The sequence below is a fragment of the Rana temporaria genome, chromosome 6 (genome assembly GCF_905171775.1).
Source record: "Rana temporaria chromosome 6, aRanTem1.1, whole genome shotgun sequence".
Classification (NCBI taxonomy): Eukaryota; Metazoa; Chordata; class Amphibia; order Anura; family Ranidae; genus Rana; species Rana temporaria.
This window is the reverse complement of record NC_053494.1, coordinates 70,860,015-70,876,438: the sequence shown is the minus strand read 5'-3', so window position 1 is coordinate 70,876,438 and position 16,424 is coordinate 70,860,015. Positions and strand designations below refer to the sequence as shown.

At 44.6% G+C, this 16,424-nt stretch overlaps 1 protein-coding gene across 1 annotated transcript; it reads left to right on the top strand.

The window, feature by feature from the left end:
• The first annotated feature begins 2,867 nt into the window (after positions 1 to 2,867).
• Positions 2,868 to 7,629, top strand: LOC120943558. The gene is made up of 2 exons (XM_040356929.1): positions 2,868 to 3,609; positions 3,643 to 7,629. Exons 1-2 carry the CDS (start codon positions 2,983 to 2,985, stop codon positions 7,540 to 7,542), a joined length of 4,527 nt encoding a protein of 1,508 aa, XP_040212863.1. The 5' UTR covers positions 2,868 to 2,982; the 3' UTR covers positions 7,543 to 7,629.
• Positions 7,630 to 16,424: the final 8,795 nt, after the last annotated feature.

Sequence of the window (16,424 nt, the reverse complement as noted above, 5' to 3'; positions counted from 1 at the left end):
TATTCTCATCATTGTGCTCTGCCTATGATATTGGTTACTATTGGAGCTAACCATTGAACTATGATATGTAGACTAATTCGTCCATAAGGAACCCAGTTGTATAGTTCACTCCTGACCCCCAGTGTGCAGTCCCAGTACTGCGGCTACACCTATCGCTATACCTGTTCTATATCGTTAATATCAGATTTACCTTTATGTTGCTTATGCTGGAATAAGCACTATTTATTTTACTGAGGCTGTGATGATAGAACCCAAACTCTTAACTGAGTTAAGAGTGAAACCTGGGTTCGAACCTGAGAAGTCTCCGCAGTTGCGATCCATAAACCTGAATCGAATTTGGCGTAACGTTACATAATAGAGGAACCTATTTCAAAATGGATCCAGCGGAACTAGCCAATCATCTTGTAGGTCTCTCACAATGGGTTGATACCCTCTCTGCATCCTTAGAGGACCTCATGCGTCTTACAGTTGCTATTGACCGCCGCCTCAGAGAAAGAAAGGCCGAACGTGCTAATTCATCTATCCCTCCAATTCCCAAAAGAGCTAGATCAACTCCTAAAGGGGTACCCATGGACTTAGGGTCAATCAGGGGGCCCCTATCCCCTAAGGAGAAACAAAGAAGGAGAGATCAAAACCTCTGCTTTTACTGTGCTGGCTCTGACCATTCAGTTTCTTGCTGCTCACTTCTCTCAAAGAAGTCTGGAGGTAATATTTCACATATCTGTAAGCACAATCGATCTCAGACCATTACCAATCGCTACATTTTTATTCCTGTCACCCTACAGTGGGACCACGAAAGGATCACCATTGAAGCTATGGTTGATACTGGAGCCTGTGGCAACTTTATTAACACTGGCCTAGTTCATTCCAAGAAGATTCCATGGGTGACTAAACATACTCCCCTCCCAGTTACCTTCATAGATGGTTCTACTTCTTCCACAGGTCCAGTTACTACTCAAACGCATCCTTTGCTAGTCACTTGTGCTGAAGGTCACACTGAGTCACACTGAGTCTCTCGTTTTTGATATCATCCCCTCTCCGCTCTATCCTATAGTACTTGGACTTCCGTGGTTACTACTCCATCGACCCACTTTCCAATGGAACAACGGTACTGTGCAGCTACAGTCCACTTATTGCAAAGACAACTGCTATCCTATCTCTCCGATCCTAGTAGCTGAGGCTCACTCTTCGGATCTTCCAGTCTATCTACAGGACTTCGCAGATGTTCTACCTCTTCCTATTTTTCCTTCAAACCGTGTCATTGGGGCTTCCACTAGTTTCAAACAACTACTCATTCAAGATACCTCCAATGATCCCACGTTACACGGTGCACCTGTTCTTCAGCTCGCTGTACCTACCTTCCCAGTTGAAGTTCCGGCTCCAGTGACTCCAGTTCCTGTGTCTCCAGTTCCAGTTCCTCCGTCTCCAGTTCCAGTTCCTGTGTCTCCAGTTCCAGTTCCTGTGTCCCCAAGTGAAGTTCTTCCCCCTGACTGCACATATGCCTCGAATGGTACCATGGTCCGTAAACAGGATCTAGCAGTGTTTGAACGAGCTTTACAAGCAGTCAGTGCACCCCCTACCATAACTTCAAAAGCTGCAAAAGCAACGAAGTCCAAAAAGAAAAAGGAAATAGTCTTCAATCAGCCATCTGTTCATCGGACCCCCCGGAGGTGCTCCCTTGAGGAGGGGGCTATGTAACGTCACACCAATAACTTTACACTAAGTACAACTATAGTTGCTTCTTTCCCAGTCAACTCTCTTTGTTTCTTCCTTCTTTCCGAATACCCACTCACTTCCTGGTTCGCTCCTGTGCGGCCTATTTAAACTCCCAGCACTCACAGAATGGTGTTCCTCTATTGCTGACAGTACGCCACTGTCAGCTGGGCTTCCAGACTCACCTGATCTAAGCTCCAGCTTCCTGAACTGGATCTCCAGGATTCCTTGTTCGCTACAGCTCACAGCAACCAGGTCCAGGCTCCCATGACGCTCATCCATGCCCAGCTATCTGCAAACCGCAAGTACTCTGCTTTAGGAACCAATTACTATGCATTGATCTCCATGTGCTGTCACGCAGCTTTTACTGTCTAGCAGTTATTATATGTTATGTTATTATGTTATTTGGTATGATCCTTACCCCCCTGCTGTTCTGACTAGTTTGGTTGCTCCCACCCACCATTTCCTGCTGTAAACCCCATCTTTGCTTAGTTGCTTGAAAAGTCTGCAGAGTGTGGGAGCTGTGTATCTTCATTGGAAATTTACCTATGGAAAAGCCTCTATGTTTATATCCTTGTTACCTTGAAGCATAAAGAAGCATTGGAAAACACCTCTGGAGTCTTTATTCATTGAGTAAGCTGTCTGTTAAAGTCATCATTCAACCTGCTGCATACATCCTTACAGACTGGGTCTACAAGAAGCTTGTCACAGGTACAACCGATGCTGATACAGAACAGTAAATTTCCAGAAGAATCCATCACACAGCTATCTCTGCAGCTTCAGAAACGTGAGTAACCACGTGTGTGTGTGAAGAACAAACATCCTAACACAGGATACCATCTGCAGGCTGTGCACTGAGAGTTAGGCCTGTGTGTGACTCCTGCAGCCACCATTACTCTGTGTATGAAGCCAGCCTTCTACTGAATGCTCCATAACTGTTCACTGCCAGGGACTTTTGCCTTTATTGGGGAGCAATAAGTACCATTTGAACTGCTCAAAGACTGTATCATAGCTTCATCAAGTCCCTAGGATTTATCATCGTCAAGCTGTTTTTGGTTGTGAATCCAATACCTGAATCTACTGAAATAACTGTGTATTCCTGCCTGTATAAAGTGATAGTGAGCTGAGCCATCCAGTCTGAACCAGTTACAGCACTAGATGTCACAAATATCCAGCTCCTCAGTTCAATCTGCCTAATATCAGAAGTCACTACAGAGCTCAGCTCTGGCAGATTTGTAACAAGACACCAAATCTACAGTACTTGTCATTATGTCTGACAGAGATCCCACAGAGTCACCTGCATTTAACCAAGATAAAGCAGACTCCTTACTTCATTCTGCTCGTCCCGCTAGAGGCCCTCATCCATCCTTGAAGGCAAGAGAGGTTTATGAAGAAAGTAAGGAAGAAACATCTAGTAACCTGACTGCATTATGGCATAAGACTTTAAGTTGTATAAAAACCGCTAATGAAACTAGCAACAATCCTGAGCAATTGAACACTGCTCTCTCAAGGGTTAAGAAGGCATTTGAGAATTATAAAAGACTTTCTGAAAAGTTCTATTCCCTATTGTCACATTCCAGCATGGAGGAAGCCGCAGTGGAATTAAAGGACTTTACTTCTACTGACCAGCAGAGGCATAGCACATATCTTGAAGCAAAGGCACAGATAGAATGTAGATTAGCACAGCTACATGAAACTACATCCTGTAAATCTGCTTCTTCCAGACACTCAGGAAAATCTTCTAGATCTGCCCGCTCCTATCATAAATCCTCTTCTAAGTCACTGCGGTCCTGCTCTGTAAGGTCAACACTGAGTGACCAAATAGTCAAAGCTCGCCAGAAGGTCGCAGCAGCCCAGGTTCAAGCCGCCTGCTCTGAAAGAGAAGCAGCCATCAAAGCAGAAGCTAAACGCATTCAAGCAGAAACAGAGGCTCAGCTAGAAATCCTTCAGAAGAGTAAAGAAAAGGAAGTAGCATTGGCGGAATTATCCGTCTTGGAACAAGCCCTATTGGAAGAAGAAGGAGCAGCTTGTCCCAGCTTGGCTGCTTGTCAAGACCCCATTGAAAGGACCCTACAGTTTGTCTTAAGCCAGAACCACGACATCACAGTCCCACCTACAGTTGGAGATTTTTCTCATCATCATCCAGCATGTGGACCAGAAGGCAACGTGTCACAAAATCAAGCTGGTCAACTAGACACACCTGCTAACAGAGACACTCCGCAACTACCGCATGTCACAAAATCAAATGAGTCAACCTACGCGGCTCACGTGCCACCGCAACCCTATGCGAATAGAGATTACAAGGGTACAGCAAAAGACTACAGGATGAACTCTATGACCCCTGTGATACAGTTCTCTTCAACTTCAAATGCTCAGAGACCTTCAGACATCAGACCCTTACCTAGATTGAACCCATCTGCAACACCTTTCGCTCCACCAACCAGCCAACTTCAGATACCAACCATGGCTCAAGTCGGCGCACCATCAGTATCCCCGGTGGCTATAAAAACTGAAGGCATCAACGCTATGGAGCTCAGCAAGAGTATGGCTTTACAAGAATTGATCACAACTGGACTGTATAAATTTGATGACCGCCCAGAGAACTACAGGAGTTGGAGATCTACATTTAAGGCGGTAATCAAGAGCTTGCCCGTTGAACCTCAAGCAGAACTCGATTTACTAATAAGGTATTCGGGGCGACAATCTTCAGAACAAGTAAAGAGACTTAAATCTGTTTACATCTATAACTTTAACGCAGGCCTTGATGCTGCCTGGGAACGTCTAGAACAAGACTATGGGAGTCCCGAAGTCATTGAATCTGCCTTATTCCAGAGACTAAACGACTTTCCTAAGATCTCTGTTAAGGACAATCATAAGCTTAGAGAGTTAGGCGACCTCCTTCATGAACTTGAAATTGCTAAGTTAGATCCTAGTTTACCAGGTCTTAGCTATTTAGACACTGCTCAGGGCGTGAATCCTATTGTAGCAAGGTTGCCTAGTTATCTTCAGGGAAAGTGGACTAGTGTAGGATCAAAATATAAGTATGAACATCATGTTTCCTTCCCTCCCTTTTCTTATTTTGCAGAGTTCGTGCGGAAGGTTGCAAAATCCAAGAATGACCCAAGCTTCTTCTATCCAGATACAACCACCACTCCTTTAACCACTTCAAGGGGTATTGCCACCAACAGTAAGTTCAAGGATTTAAAGTATCCTATTGCCGTGAGGAAGACAGAGGTAGCATCCAACGTCTTGGCTACAGGCATTAAGGCAAGCAATCTCAATCAACAGTGTCCTATCCATAATGCGCCACATTCTCTGTCCAGATGCCATGCATTTAAGGACAAGCCTATTGAAGAACGCAAGTCATTTCTCAAAGAGCATAATATCTGTTTCAAGTGTTGTGCATCCTCCGATCATTTAGCAAGAGACTGTAAGATCACCATCAGATGTTCTCTGTGCAACAGTGCCAAACATGTGGACGCTCTTCATTCAGACCTGTTCAAAAGGAAACCTTCACCCGGCAGCAACCCCAAGCCTACATCAGATGATGGCGGGGAGAGAACTGAGCAACATGCCAACCCTGTAACCACAAGGTGTACAGAGGTATGTGGAGAAGGGCTTCATAGCAAGTCTTGTAGCAAGGTATGTCTTGTAAGGGTTTTTCCTGAAGGATGCCCACAAAATTCCATAAAAATGTATGCCATACTCGACGATCAGAGCAATCGCTCATTGGCCAGTCCAGAATTCTTTGACCTATTCAACATTCATGGAGAGGCCTGGTCCTATACCTTGCAGACATGTGCAGGAAAGATCAATACTTCTGGAAGAAGAGCCCATGGCTTCATAGTGGCATCAGAATATGAGGACATAGAGTTTCCTCTTCCAACTCTAATCGAATGTGATCAGCTACCGAACAACAAAGAAGAAATCCCCACACCAGAGGCTGCACGTCATCACCCCCATTTAAGCCACATTGCTGACTACATTCCACCACTTAACAAGGATGTTAAGATCTTGATTCTACTAGGGAGAGACGTTCCTAGAGTCCATAAAATAAGAGAGTTATGTAACGGTCCAGACGATGCTCCTCAGGCCCAGAAACTTGATCTTGGATGGGTGATAATAGGAGAAGTCTGTTTAGACCAATCTCACAAGCTCTTGGATGTAGCTTCCTACAAAACCAATGTTGCCTATCGGTCAATGGAATGTCCATCGACTTATCATGTGAAGAAAAGACTTGAATTTAAAAACGAAGTTCCATATCAAGCACTCCAAGGTATAAACTGCAAGCTCACTTCTCAGAAGGACCTTGGCGATTCAGTGTACCAGACTACTTGCGATGACAACAAGATTGCCCCTTCAGTCGAAGACAAGGAGTTCATGAAGATTATGGATGAAGAGTTCTTCAAGGACAATTCCAACAGTTGGGTAGCTCCATTACCCTTCCGAGTACCAAGGCTTACCCTCCCTAACAATCGAGGACAAGCTTTAACCAGATTTGCTGCACTTAAGAAAACTCTCTGTAACAAACCAGAGATGCAAGAGCACTTTCTAGCATTTATGCAGAAGATTTTAGATAACCTTCACGCTGAACCAGCACCAGACCTGCTGCCTAAATGGGAGAAATGGAGAAACTCCATGAAAGTGCTGAAGGAACTTAATATCCCGCGCTGCTATTCACCTACTTCAACTTCAAGAAGTCTGAGGAAAGAGATTCACGTCTTTTGCGATGCATCTACCGAGGCTATAGCGGCTGTGGCTTATCTCAAGATCATAGATCTCTCCGGGAGATCCTATGTCGGTTTTCTACTAGGAAGAGCCAAGTTAGCTCCAAAACCTGCTCACACTATTCCAAGATTAGAATTGTGTGGCGCAACCCTAGCCGTCGAAGTCGCAGAGTTCCTGCAAAATGAAATGGACGCTGAAATTGATCAGGTTAAGTACTACACCGACAGCAAGGTCGTACTTGGCTACATATGCAACAGCATAAGGAGGTTCTATGTGTATGTGGCTAACAGAGTAGAACGAATAAGAAAAGTCAGTAAACCTGAACAATGGAACTATGTCCCGACTGGTTTGAATCCCGCAGACATTGCAACGAGGTCAGTGTCAGCAGTTGTCCTCACACAAACCATTTGGTTTTCAGGACCCAAGTTTTTATCGGACCAGTCTCCTACAAACTCAAAAGAAGATATCGATTTCCACCTGGTGGATCCAGATACTGATCCAGAAATCCGCCCTGAAGTGATAACATTGAGTTCCAACATCTGCTCAAGAAGAAACTTGGAAGCAAGACGCTTTAAACGTTTCTCTTCTTGGAAAAGATTGGTCAAGACTATAACAAGATTGAGACATATTGCCCAGACTTTCCGCAAGCCCAATCAGACATCATCTTGTCATGGATGGCACACTTGCAAGGAGTCACCCAATGCGTTAGAGTACGAGAACGCAGAATTATTCATCATACGTCTTGTGCAAGAAGAAGTCTTTGCAGAAGAGATTAAATGCTTGAGAGGCAATAGACCAGTGTCAAAGAGTAGCCCACTACTCAAACTGAACCCAATAATCGACAATGAAGGCATGCTTCGAGTCGGTGGACGACTAAATAAGTCAAACCTGCTTAAAGACCAGCAAGCTCACCAAATTCAGTGGCCAGTTGGACTTATTACAAAGGCCATCACCAGTGATGATGGAAGAGTCCGAAGTGTGGAAGTCAGGATCGTTAAGGATGGGGCTTCAAAAACCTTCCTGAGACCAGTCACAGAGACAGTCCTAATAATGCCTGCTTCCAAAAATTGTGATTCAGTGTTATGTGAAGGAGCCACTTAAGACCTTTAATATAGCTAGCTTATAGACTTGAGAAGGCTAAATAGCATGTTACTGTATGCAATGTTAATAATATGAAAAGAAAAACAATGTAGAGTATAGTGGTATCTCACGATACCAGGCGGGGAGTGTGCTGTCACGCAGCTTTTACTGTCTAGCAGTTATTACATGTTATGTTATTATGTTATTTGGTATGATCCTTACCCCCCTGCTGTTCTGACTAGTTTGGTTGCTCCCACCCACCATTTCCTGCTGTAAACCCCATCTTTGCTTAGTTGCTTGAAAAGTCTGCAGAGTGTGGGAGCTGTGTATCTTCATTGGAAATTTACCTATGGAAAAGCCTCTATGTTTATATCCTTGTTACCTTGAAGCATAAAGAAGCATTGGAAAACACCTCTGGAGTCTTTATTCATTGAGTAAGCTGTCTGTTAAAGTCATCATTCAACCTGCTGCATACATCCTTACAGACTGGGTCTACAAGAAGCTTGTCACAGGTACAACCGATGCTGATACAGAACACTCCATACTTGCCGCCTTGCTTCCGAGTTCATGTTCACTGTTATGCTATCAATTACTATGGAGTCCTGCTTAAGTCTCAAATTACAGCTCTCATGTTAACGTTCATTGCTATAGGTATCAATTAATATGCTCTGCTTTACATGCCTGATGTTTGCTTCCATGCCTGTACACTGCTAATACTATTGAGTACTATAGAGCACCCCTAGAGTCACAACCACACCATTCCTGATTACCTTCACTGCTACAGATATTCTCATCATTGTGCTCTGCCTATGATATCGGTTACTATTGGAACTAACCATTGAACTATGATATGTAGACTAATTCGTCCATAAGGAACCCAGTCCTGTTGTATAATATCAGTAACTCTGAGTTCACTCCTGACCCCCAGTGTGCAGTCCCAGTACTGCAGCTACACCTATCGCTATACCTGTTCTATACTGTTAATATCAGATTTACCTTTATGTTGCTTATGCTGGAATAAGCACTATTTACTTTACTGAGGCTGTGATGATAGAACCCAAACTCTTAACTGAGTTAAGAGTGAAACCTGGGTTCGAACCTGAGAAGTCTCTGCAGTTGCGATCCATAAACCTGAATCGAACGTTACACTAGCCTGATGTTGTCTGTGATCTGTCTATTGGGGATGAAGCCGGATTGATCAATGTGTATAAGTGGTGATATAACCTTAGCAAGTCTGTCCGCAAGAATCCGATCGAAAATCTTGAGGTCATTGTTCAATACCGAGATGGATGGAAATTTTGTGGAAGGGTATGGTCCTTATTGGGTTTGGGGATAAGAGAGAGATTGGCAAGTAACATCTCGTTTGGGAAGTTGTTACCCTCTAAGATAAAGTTAAACAGGTTCATTAGGTACAGGGCTACGAGCGTTGCAAATTTTTTGTAGTACAAAGATGTGTAGCCATCAGGGCCTGGGGCTGTAGAAGTTTCGAGGGATTTAATGATATGAGTTATTTCCTCAACTGTACAGGGGGAGTTGAGGGAGTTAACTTGTTGTTGGTTTAAGCAAGGGAGGCTAAGGCCTTCCAACTATGCCTTGGAGGCTGTTCCGGGAGAGCTGTTGGGGTCAGACATAACGTCTTTATAAAAGGAGGTGAAGATCTCCAACACCTTTTGCGGGTGAGTGACTAGGTTGCCATTACTATCTCTGAGTTTATAAATATGCGTGGGCCTACAATCCTGATTCAATTTTCTGGCAAACATTGCAGAGGTAGAGTTACTATGTAGCATAAATTTGGTTCTGGAGAACCTGAGAGACTTCTCTGCATTGGCAGATAGGATCAGATCTAGAGCTTGGCATTTCTCTTGTATCTGTTGTGTGATAAGTGGGTCGATAGAATGGTGAAGTTTGATATTTAAATGGTGCAATTCATTGGTAAGGTGTTTAATGTCCGCTTGTCTCTCTTTGTTTTTGGTCGCTGCAATATTAATGATATGACCTCTCAAGACCGCTTTATGGGCTACCCAAAGTGAGGTAGGCATTGTATCCTCATTTGCGTTATCTGCAAAATAATTCTCTATGTGAGTGGAGATATTTGATTTGTTTATGGGGTCAGTTAGGAGAGAATCGTTAAAGCGCCAGTTGTAGGGGGAAGGGGCTAGGCCGATGTATTAAGTATCGAATGAAGCGATGTTATGGTCTGACCAGGGACATGGGTGAATTTGAGCCTTAGTGGAGTTAGCCAGAAGGATTGGGGTACAGAATAGATAGTCCAATCTGGCATAGCAGTCGTGTGGGTGTGAGTAGTGGGTGTAGGCCTTAATGCCTGTGTTGTGTGCTCTCCAAGAGTCTTTCAGCTGCATCCTGTTGATGAAGTGGTTAATGGTCTTGGAGAAGGATTTGGTGTGAGGGGAGATCTTACTTCTATCCAGGACTGGATGAGCAGCCGGATTAAAGTCGCCAACGATCACCAAATGGGGTGAGTGATACTTATCTATGGATTCAAAAAATTTGGTGAAAAAGGCGGTATGGGAGTCGTTTGGGGCATAGACAGAGGCAATAGTGATATCACAATTATTTATGGTCCCATTGAGAATAATGTAGCGACTATCAGGGTCTTTAAAGATATTGTGAATGTCAAAGATTATTGAGTTGCGGATGAATATAGCGACCCCTCTAGTTTTGTTAGTGAAAGTGGTGAAGTAAACAGATCCACATACAATTGCACTTGCGCCGCGTATCAGAGATACGCTACGCCGCCGTACCAGAGACACGCTACGCCGCCGTACCTTACCTGGCGGAATTTCGAATCCTCAACGATTTTGCGCCGTAAGTTACGGCAGCGTAGTGTATTTCTGGCGGCGGAATTCAAATCGGCGATTAGGGGGCGTGATTCATTTAAATGAAGCGCGTCCCCGCGCCGAATGAACTGCGCATGTGTCGTCCCGAAATTTCCCGCCGTGCATTGCGCTAAATGACGTCGCTTTTTAACTTAGATGTGAGTTACGTCCATCCCTATTGACGGACGACTTACGCAAAAAAAAAATCAAATTTCGACGCAGGAACGACGGCCATACTTAACATGGCAAGTCTTATCTATACGCCGCAAAATACCAGTTTTAACTATACGCCGGAAAAAGCTGACTACAGACGACGTTAGAAAATTTGTGGATCATCGTAAATCGCTAATTTGCATACCCGACGCGGAAAACGACGCAAACTCCACCCAGCGGGCACCGAAGTATTGCATCTAGGACCTGAAGGCGTACGAAGACGTACACATGTCGGATCTTACCTAAATGCCGTCGTATCTTGGTTTGAGGATTCAAACTAAAGATACGACGCGGGAAATTTGAAAGTACGCCGGCGTATCAGTAGATACGCCGGCGGACTTCCTCTGTGGATCTGGCCCATGATCTGTGGAAGTATTTGGGGTGGTTGGAAGACGCGAAGTGGGTTTCTTGTAGCAGAATAATGTCCGCACCTAGTCTTTTGTACTGCTGGAACGCTTTCTTACGCTTGTGAGGAGAATTGAAACCATTTGTGTTGTGTGAGATTATTTTAAGACCCATTGTGTGAATTAACGCGTGCTATCAACAGTACAGTATTCAACATAACATTAAGCACCGAGGCAACAAGAAGAGACAATTCTCCACAATGTCTCTGAGTGACAAACACTGATGCAATAAGCAGAGACATTGGTTGGGGTCCAAAACAAAGCATGGCAAACTTAACATGTTCACTATTCCTAAAGATAGAAGGACATAAACATTGAGAATTGCATATACCTTTGTTTGAAAATATGTGTAAGATATCTTGTACAATACGTGTCAAATACTGAGAGGCTAGCATAGCCTTGAAAGAGTTGAAAATAACTATACTGGTAAATACCAGAAACAATGGGACAGGGAATTGCCTGTCAATCAAACCAAGTAAATAATAGAAAAAAAATTGAAGGACAAAAAAAACAGCAACAGGCTTGGGTGGAACACCATCCAAGATGGTGGTACAGTCGTGCTCAGGAGCAGGAGGGGGGTCCATCCAGCCACGGCGGACGCTCCCGGTCATTAGAAGGAGAAAGGTTAAATTATATATACATGCTTTTGTGCATGGTGTCATTATGGGAGTTTGCATATACATAAGCTATAATCAGTGCATATGAATATAGTAAGAGACATTATCATCAATAGTTACTCAGATAGAGGGTTCTTGCAAACGGATCCAAGTGCTATCAACTAACCACCTGTCTCTGTGAGGTTAAGGGGTGTTGAGATATGATCTTGGAGGTTGGGGTGCAGTGTGTAAAGAACTGGTTGATTCTGGAAAGAGTTAATCAATCTTCTCTGATCCCTCTGGTGACGTTTGGTGGATGGGGTAGACCAGATTGGTGAAGGTCTTGGTGTAGCTGGGGGGCGAGCATGAGGGTCATGTGTCAGCAGGCCCAGTTTTATCAGGAGCTCCTTGCCTTCAATCACATTGAATACTGTGTATGTGGAGCCATTATGTGGAATGGTGAGTTTAAAGTGGGAATCCCCAGCGGTATCTTATTCTGGCAGCCTGTAGGACGGAAGTGACCTCTTTCATCCTGCGTCTCCTATCCAGGGTGGCAGGTGAAATATCAGGGTATATCTGGATTCTTTTGCCCTCAAATGAGATGTTAGGAGTATTTCTGGAAGCCCACATGATGTCCTCCTTCACCAAAAAATCCTTCATACACATAATGATATCCCTGGGGGGGTTGTCAGGGGTGGGCTTGGGGCGAAGGGCCCTGTGAATCCTGTCACATGCATATGCTGACATTGGCTTGTCTGGGAGCAGGTCATGGGAGATTTTAGATACTGCAGGCAATAAGTCTGTAACAGACTCTGGGACACCGCACACCCTGATGTTTTGGCGGCGGTTTCTGTTGTCTAAATCCTCGACCTGTGCCTGAATAAAGGCAAAATTATCTGCAAGGTTCTCATAGTCTTTCCTTAAGTCATTATGTGCCAATGAAAGTTCATCATGTTTAGTCTCAAGCAAATTAGTGTGACTGCCAATGCTGGCAATCTCATGAGAGAGAGCAGCTGTGGACTTGTGCACTTCTTTCTCAGTCTTTTCCACTAATTTGTCTAAAATCAGTGTGAGACTCTCATCTAGGTTCGCTTTAGAGAGGGGGGGGGGGTTGTACTCACGATTATCCTGGCTTTTAGATGGCTGTGAGACCAGGTCTCCTTCTCCCCATGCAAGGCTGCAGGCGCCATTTTGGGACGCCTTACCGATCCTCTGCTCCATGTCAAGGAGAAAGTTTGTAAGGCTGTGCTGATGTCTCCGAATGTGCTTCTTTTTAGCAGATGGCATGCACGCTGCGTTCCCTCAGGGGTGCTGATATGTTGCGCCGTGATCCGAGCTAAATAGCCCTGGGGATATGGTCTAAGAGGACCGGGTACAACGGAGCTGTGCTCAGGCACGTCCCATCAGCTTCGCGACGCGCATGCGCCCCCCACAGTGTGACATTTATCAACACAGCAACCATTACCAATCATGCACATTCCTGCCTCTGCATTTTGGTTAAACTCTAAAGGGGGTTATTTACGAAAGGCAAATCCACTTTGCACTACAAGTGCAAACTACAAGTGCAAAGTGCACTTTGATAGTGCACTTGGAAGTGCAGTCGCTGTAGATCTGAGGGGGACATGCAAGGAAAATAAAAAACAGCATTTTAGCTTGCACATGATTTGATGATATAATCAGCAGAGCTTACCCTCATTTCAGATACAGTTGTATGCAAAAGTTTAGGAACCTCTGACAATTTCCATGATTATCATTTATAAATATTTGGGTGTTTGGATCAGCAATTTCATCTTGATCTATCAAATAACAGAAGAACACAGTAATATTTCAGTAGTGAAATTAGGTTTATTGGATTAACAGAAAACGCGCAATATGCATCAAAACGAAATTAGACAGGTGCATCAATTTGGGCACCCCAACAGAAAAATCACATCAATATTTAGTAGAGCAAAAATAACAGCCTCTAGACACTTCCTATAGCCTGTAATGAGTGTCTGGATTCTGGATAAATGTATTTTGGACCATTCCTCCTTACAAAACATCTCCAGTTCAGTTAGGTTTTATGGTTGCCGAGCATGGACAGTCCGCTTCAAATCCCCCCACAGATGTTCAATGATATTCGGGTCTGGGGACTGGGATTGCCATTCTAGAACATTGTACTTGTTCCTCTGCATGAATGCCTAAATAGATTTTGAGGAGTGTTTTGGGCCGTTGTCTTGTTGAAATATCCAGCCCCGGAGTAACTTCAACTTTGTGACTGATTGCTCAACATTATTCTCAAGAATCTGCTGATATTGAGTAGAATCCATGCGATCCTCAACTGTAACCAGATTCCCAGTACCGGCACTGGCCACAGCGCTCCACAGCATGATGGAACCTCCACCAAATTTTACTGTGGGCAGCAAGTGTTTTTATTGGAATGCCGTGTTCTTTTGCCGCCATGCATAACGCCCCTTGTTATGACCAAATAACTCAATCTTTGTTTCATCAGTCCACAGAACCTTATTCCAAATTGATGCTGGCTTGTTCAAATGTGCGTTTGCATACCTCAAGCGACTCCATTTGTGGCGTGTGCAGAAAAGGCTTCTTTCACATTTCTCTCCCATACAGCTTCTCCCTGTGCAAAGTGCGCGGAATTGTTAAGGGATGCACAGTGACAACCAGTGGCGGCCCGTCCATAGGGGTGCCCGGGCACCGCCCCCCATCCCCCAGTCAGTATTGTCGCGGTATTGTCGCGTGCGTTAGAGCGTGTGCAACAAGACCTCCTCTGTAACTCGAAAATAGTAACCTGTAAAATTTAAAGCGTCGCCTATGGAGATTTTTAAGTACCGAAGTTTGGTGCCATTCCATGAGTGTGCGCAATTTTAAAGCGTGACAAGTTAGGTATCTATTTACTCGGCGTAACATCATCTTTCACATTTTCAAAAAAAATTGGGCTAACTTTACTGTTTTGTTATTTTTTAATTCATGAAACCGTTTTTTTTTCCCCAAAAAAAGGTGTTTGAAAAATGATTGCGCAAATATCGTGCGAGAAAAAAAAGTTGAAATGACCGCCATTTTATTCCCTAGGGTGTCTGCTAAAAAAATATATAATGTTTGGGGGTTCTGATTAATTCTCTAGCAAATAAATTGTGATTTTTACATGAAGGAGAGAAGTGCCAAAATAGGCCCGGTTGTCAAGTGGTTAATGAGCTCACCAAACCAATTGTGTGTTCCAATTAATCAGTGCTAAGTAGTTACAGGTATTCAAATGAACAAAATGACAAGGGTGCCCAAATTTATGAACCTGTCTAATTTTGTTTTATTGTGCATTTTCTGTTAATCCAATAAACCTCATTTCACTACTGAAATATTACTGTGACCAGGGCAACTGATAGAAATCATGGGGCCCCGTACAGCCTACCTGACGGGGCCCCTTTCAGCTCCACCCCTGGTCTGGCCCCTCCTTCAGCCCCACCCCTGGCCCCGCGACTTGACAGCGGGACATGCCAATGCCATAATGTATTGCAGAGACAGTGCCACCCATGCTGCCAATGCCATAATGTACTGCAGACAATGCCACCCATGCCAATGCCATATTGTGCTGCAAACAGTGCCACCCATGCCGCCAATGGCATAATGCCATTGGCAGCATGGGTGGCACTTTCTGCAGCACATTACAGCATTGGAGGCATGGGTGGCACTGTCTGCAGCACATTGCAGCATTGGCAGCATGGGTGGCACTGTCTCTGCAGGCAGCACATGTGTTATGGGCCATAATGAATGTGCTACCTGCAGACAGTGCCACCAATGCCGCCAATGCCATAATGTGCTGCAGACAGTGTCACCCATGACCCAATGCCATAACGCATGTGCTACCTGCAGACAGTGCCACCCATGCTATATTGTGCTGCAGACAATGCCACCCATGCCATATTGTGCTGCAGACAGTGCTATCCATGACGCTAATGCCATAACGCATGTGCTACCTGCTGACAGTGCCACCCATGCCACCAATGGCATAATGCCATTGGCAGCATGGGTAGGTACTGTCTCTGCAGGTAGCACATGTGTTATGGGCAGACAGAGCCACCCATGCCGATGCCAATCATGCCATAATGTATACACGCTGCTGCTGCAGTAGTAGATCTTGAACCCCCCCCCCAAGCACACACATGTGTAATTTTTAGCTGCCTGGGCCCAAGGAGTCACTTCTTCCCTGATGGCTGCTGCTGCCTGGACTTGAGGGTCAGTTGGATGGGAAGCCTCTGCCCCTGCTGCTCGCCTGAGTCGCCCCCCTGTTACTTTTTACGCAGAGAGACTCAGACAGGAAGGAATCACTCCGCGCCGCCCGGAGGACGGCACTACACAGGCGACGTGCTGGCCAGGACTTGAGCCAGCACGAGGAGCGGCCGCGGAAGAGGTATTCTTCCACGTCCGAAATACAAAAAATAGTCTTCAATTAGCGATCATAAACAGAAACGGTAAAATCTAAACGTGCCGGGTCAGGGGGGCTTTGGTGGGGGGATGATGTTGCAGTTAAGGGACGTGACTGGAGAATTTTATTTTTTTACATTTAATTAATCTGATCAGGTTGCTGGGCCCCCCTGCTGGCCGGGGCCCAGTACAACAGGGCCAGTTGTACTGGCCTATCAGCGGCCCTGACTGTGACCTTCAGTTATTTGATAGATCAAAATGAAATTTCTGATCCAAACACCCAAATATTTATAAATGATAATCTTGGAAATTGTCAGGGGTTCCTAAACTTTTGCATATGACTGTATACCCCTCAGATTTACAGCGACTGCACTTCCAAGTGCACTTTCAGTGCAATTTCAAGTGAACTTTGCAAATACTGCATAAACTTAATGTAA

Coding starts and splice junctions, on each gene's coding strand:
- LOC120943558 (XM_040356929.1), top strand. CDS start 2,983: ATGTCTGACAGAGATCCCACAGAGTCACCTGCATTTAACCAAGATAAA. Junction 3,610..3,642: donor AAAGAGAAGCAGCCATCAAA/GCAGAAGCTAAA, acceptor GCAGAAACAGAG/GCTCAGCTAGAAATCCTTCA.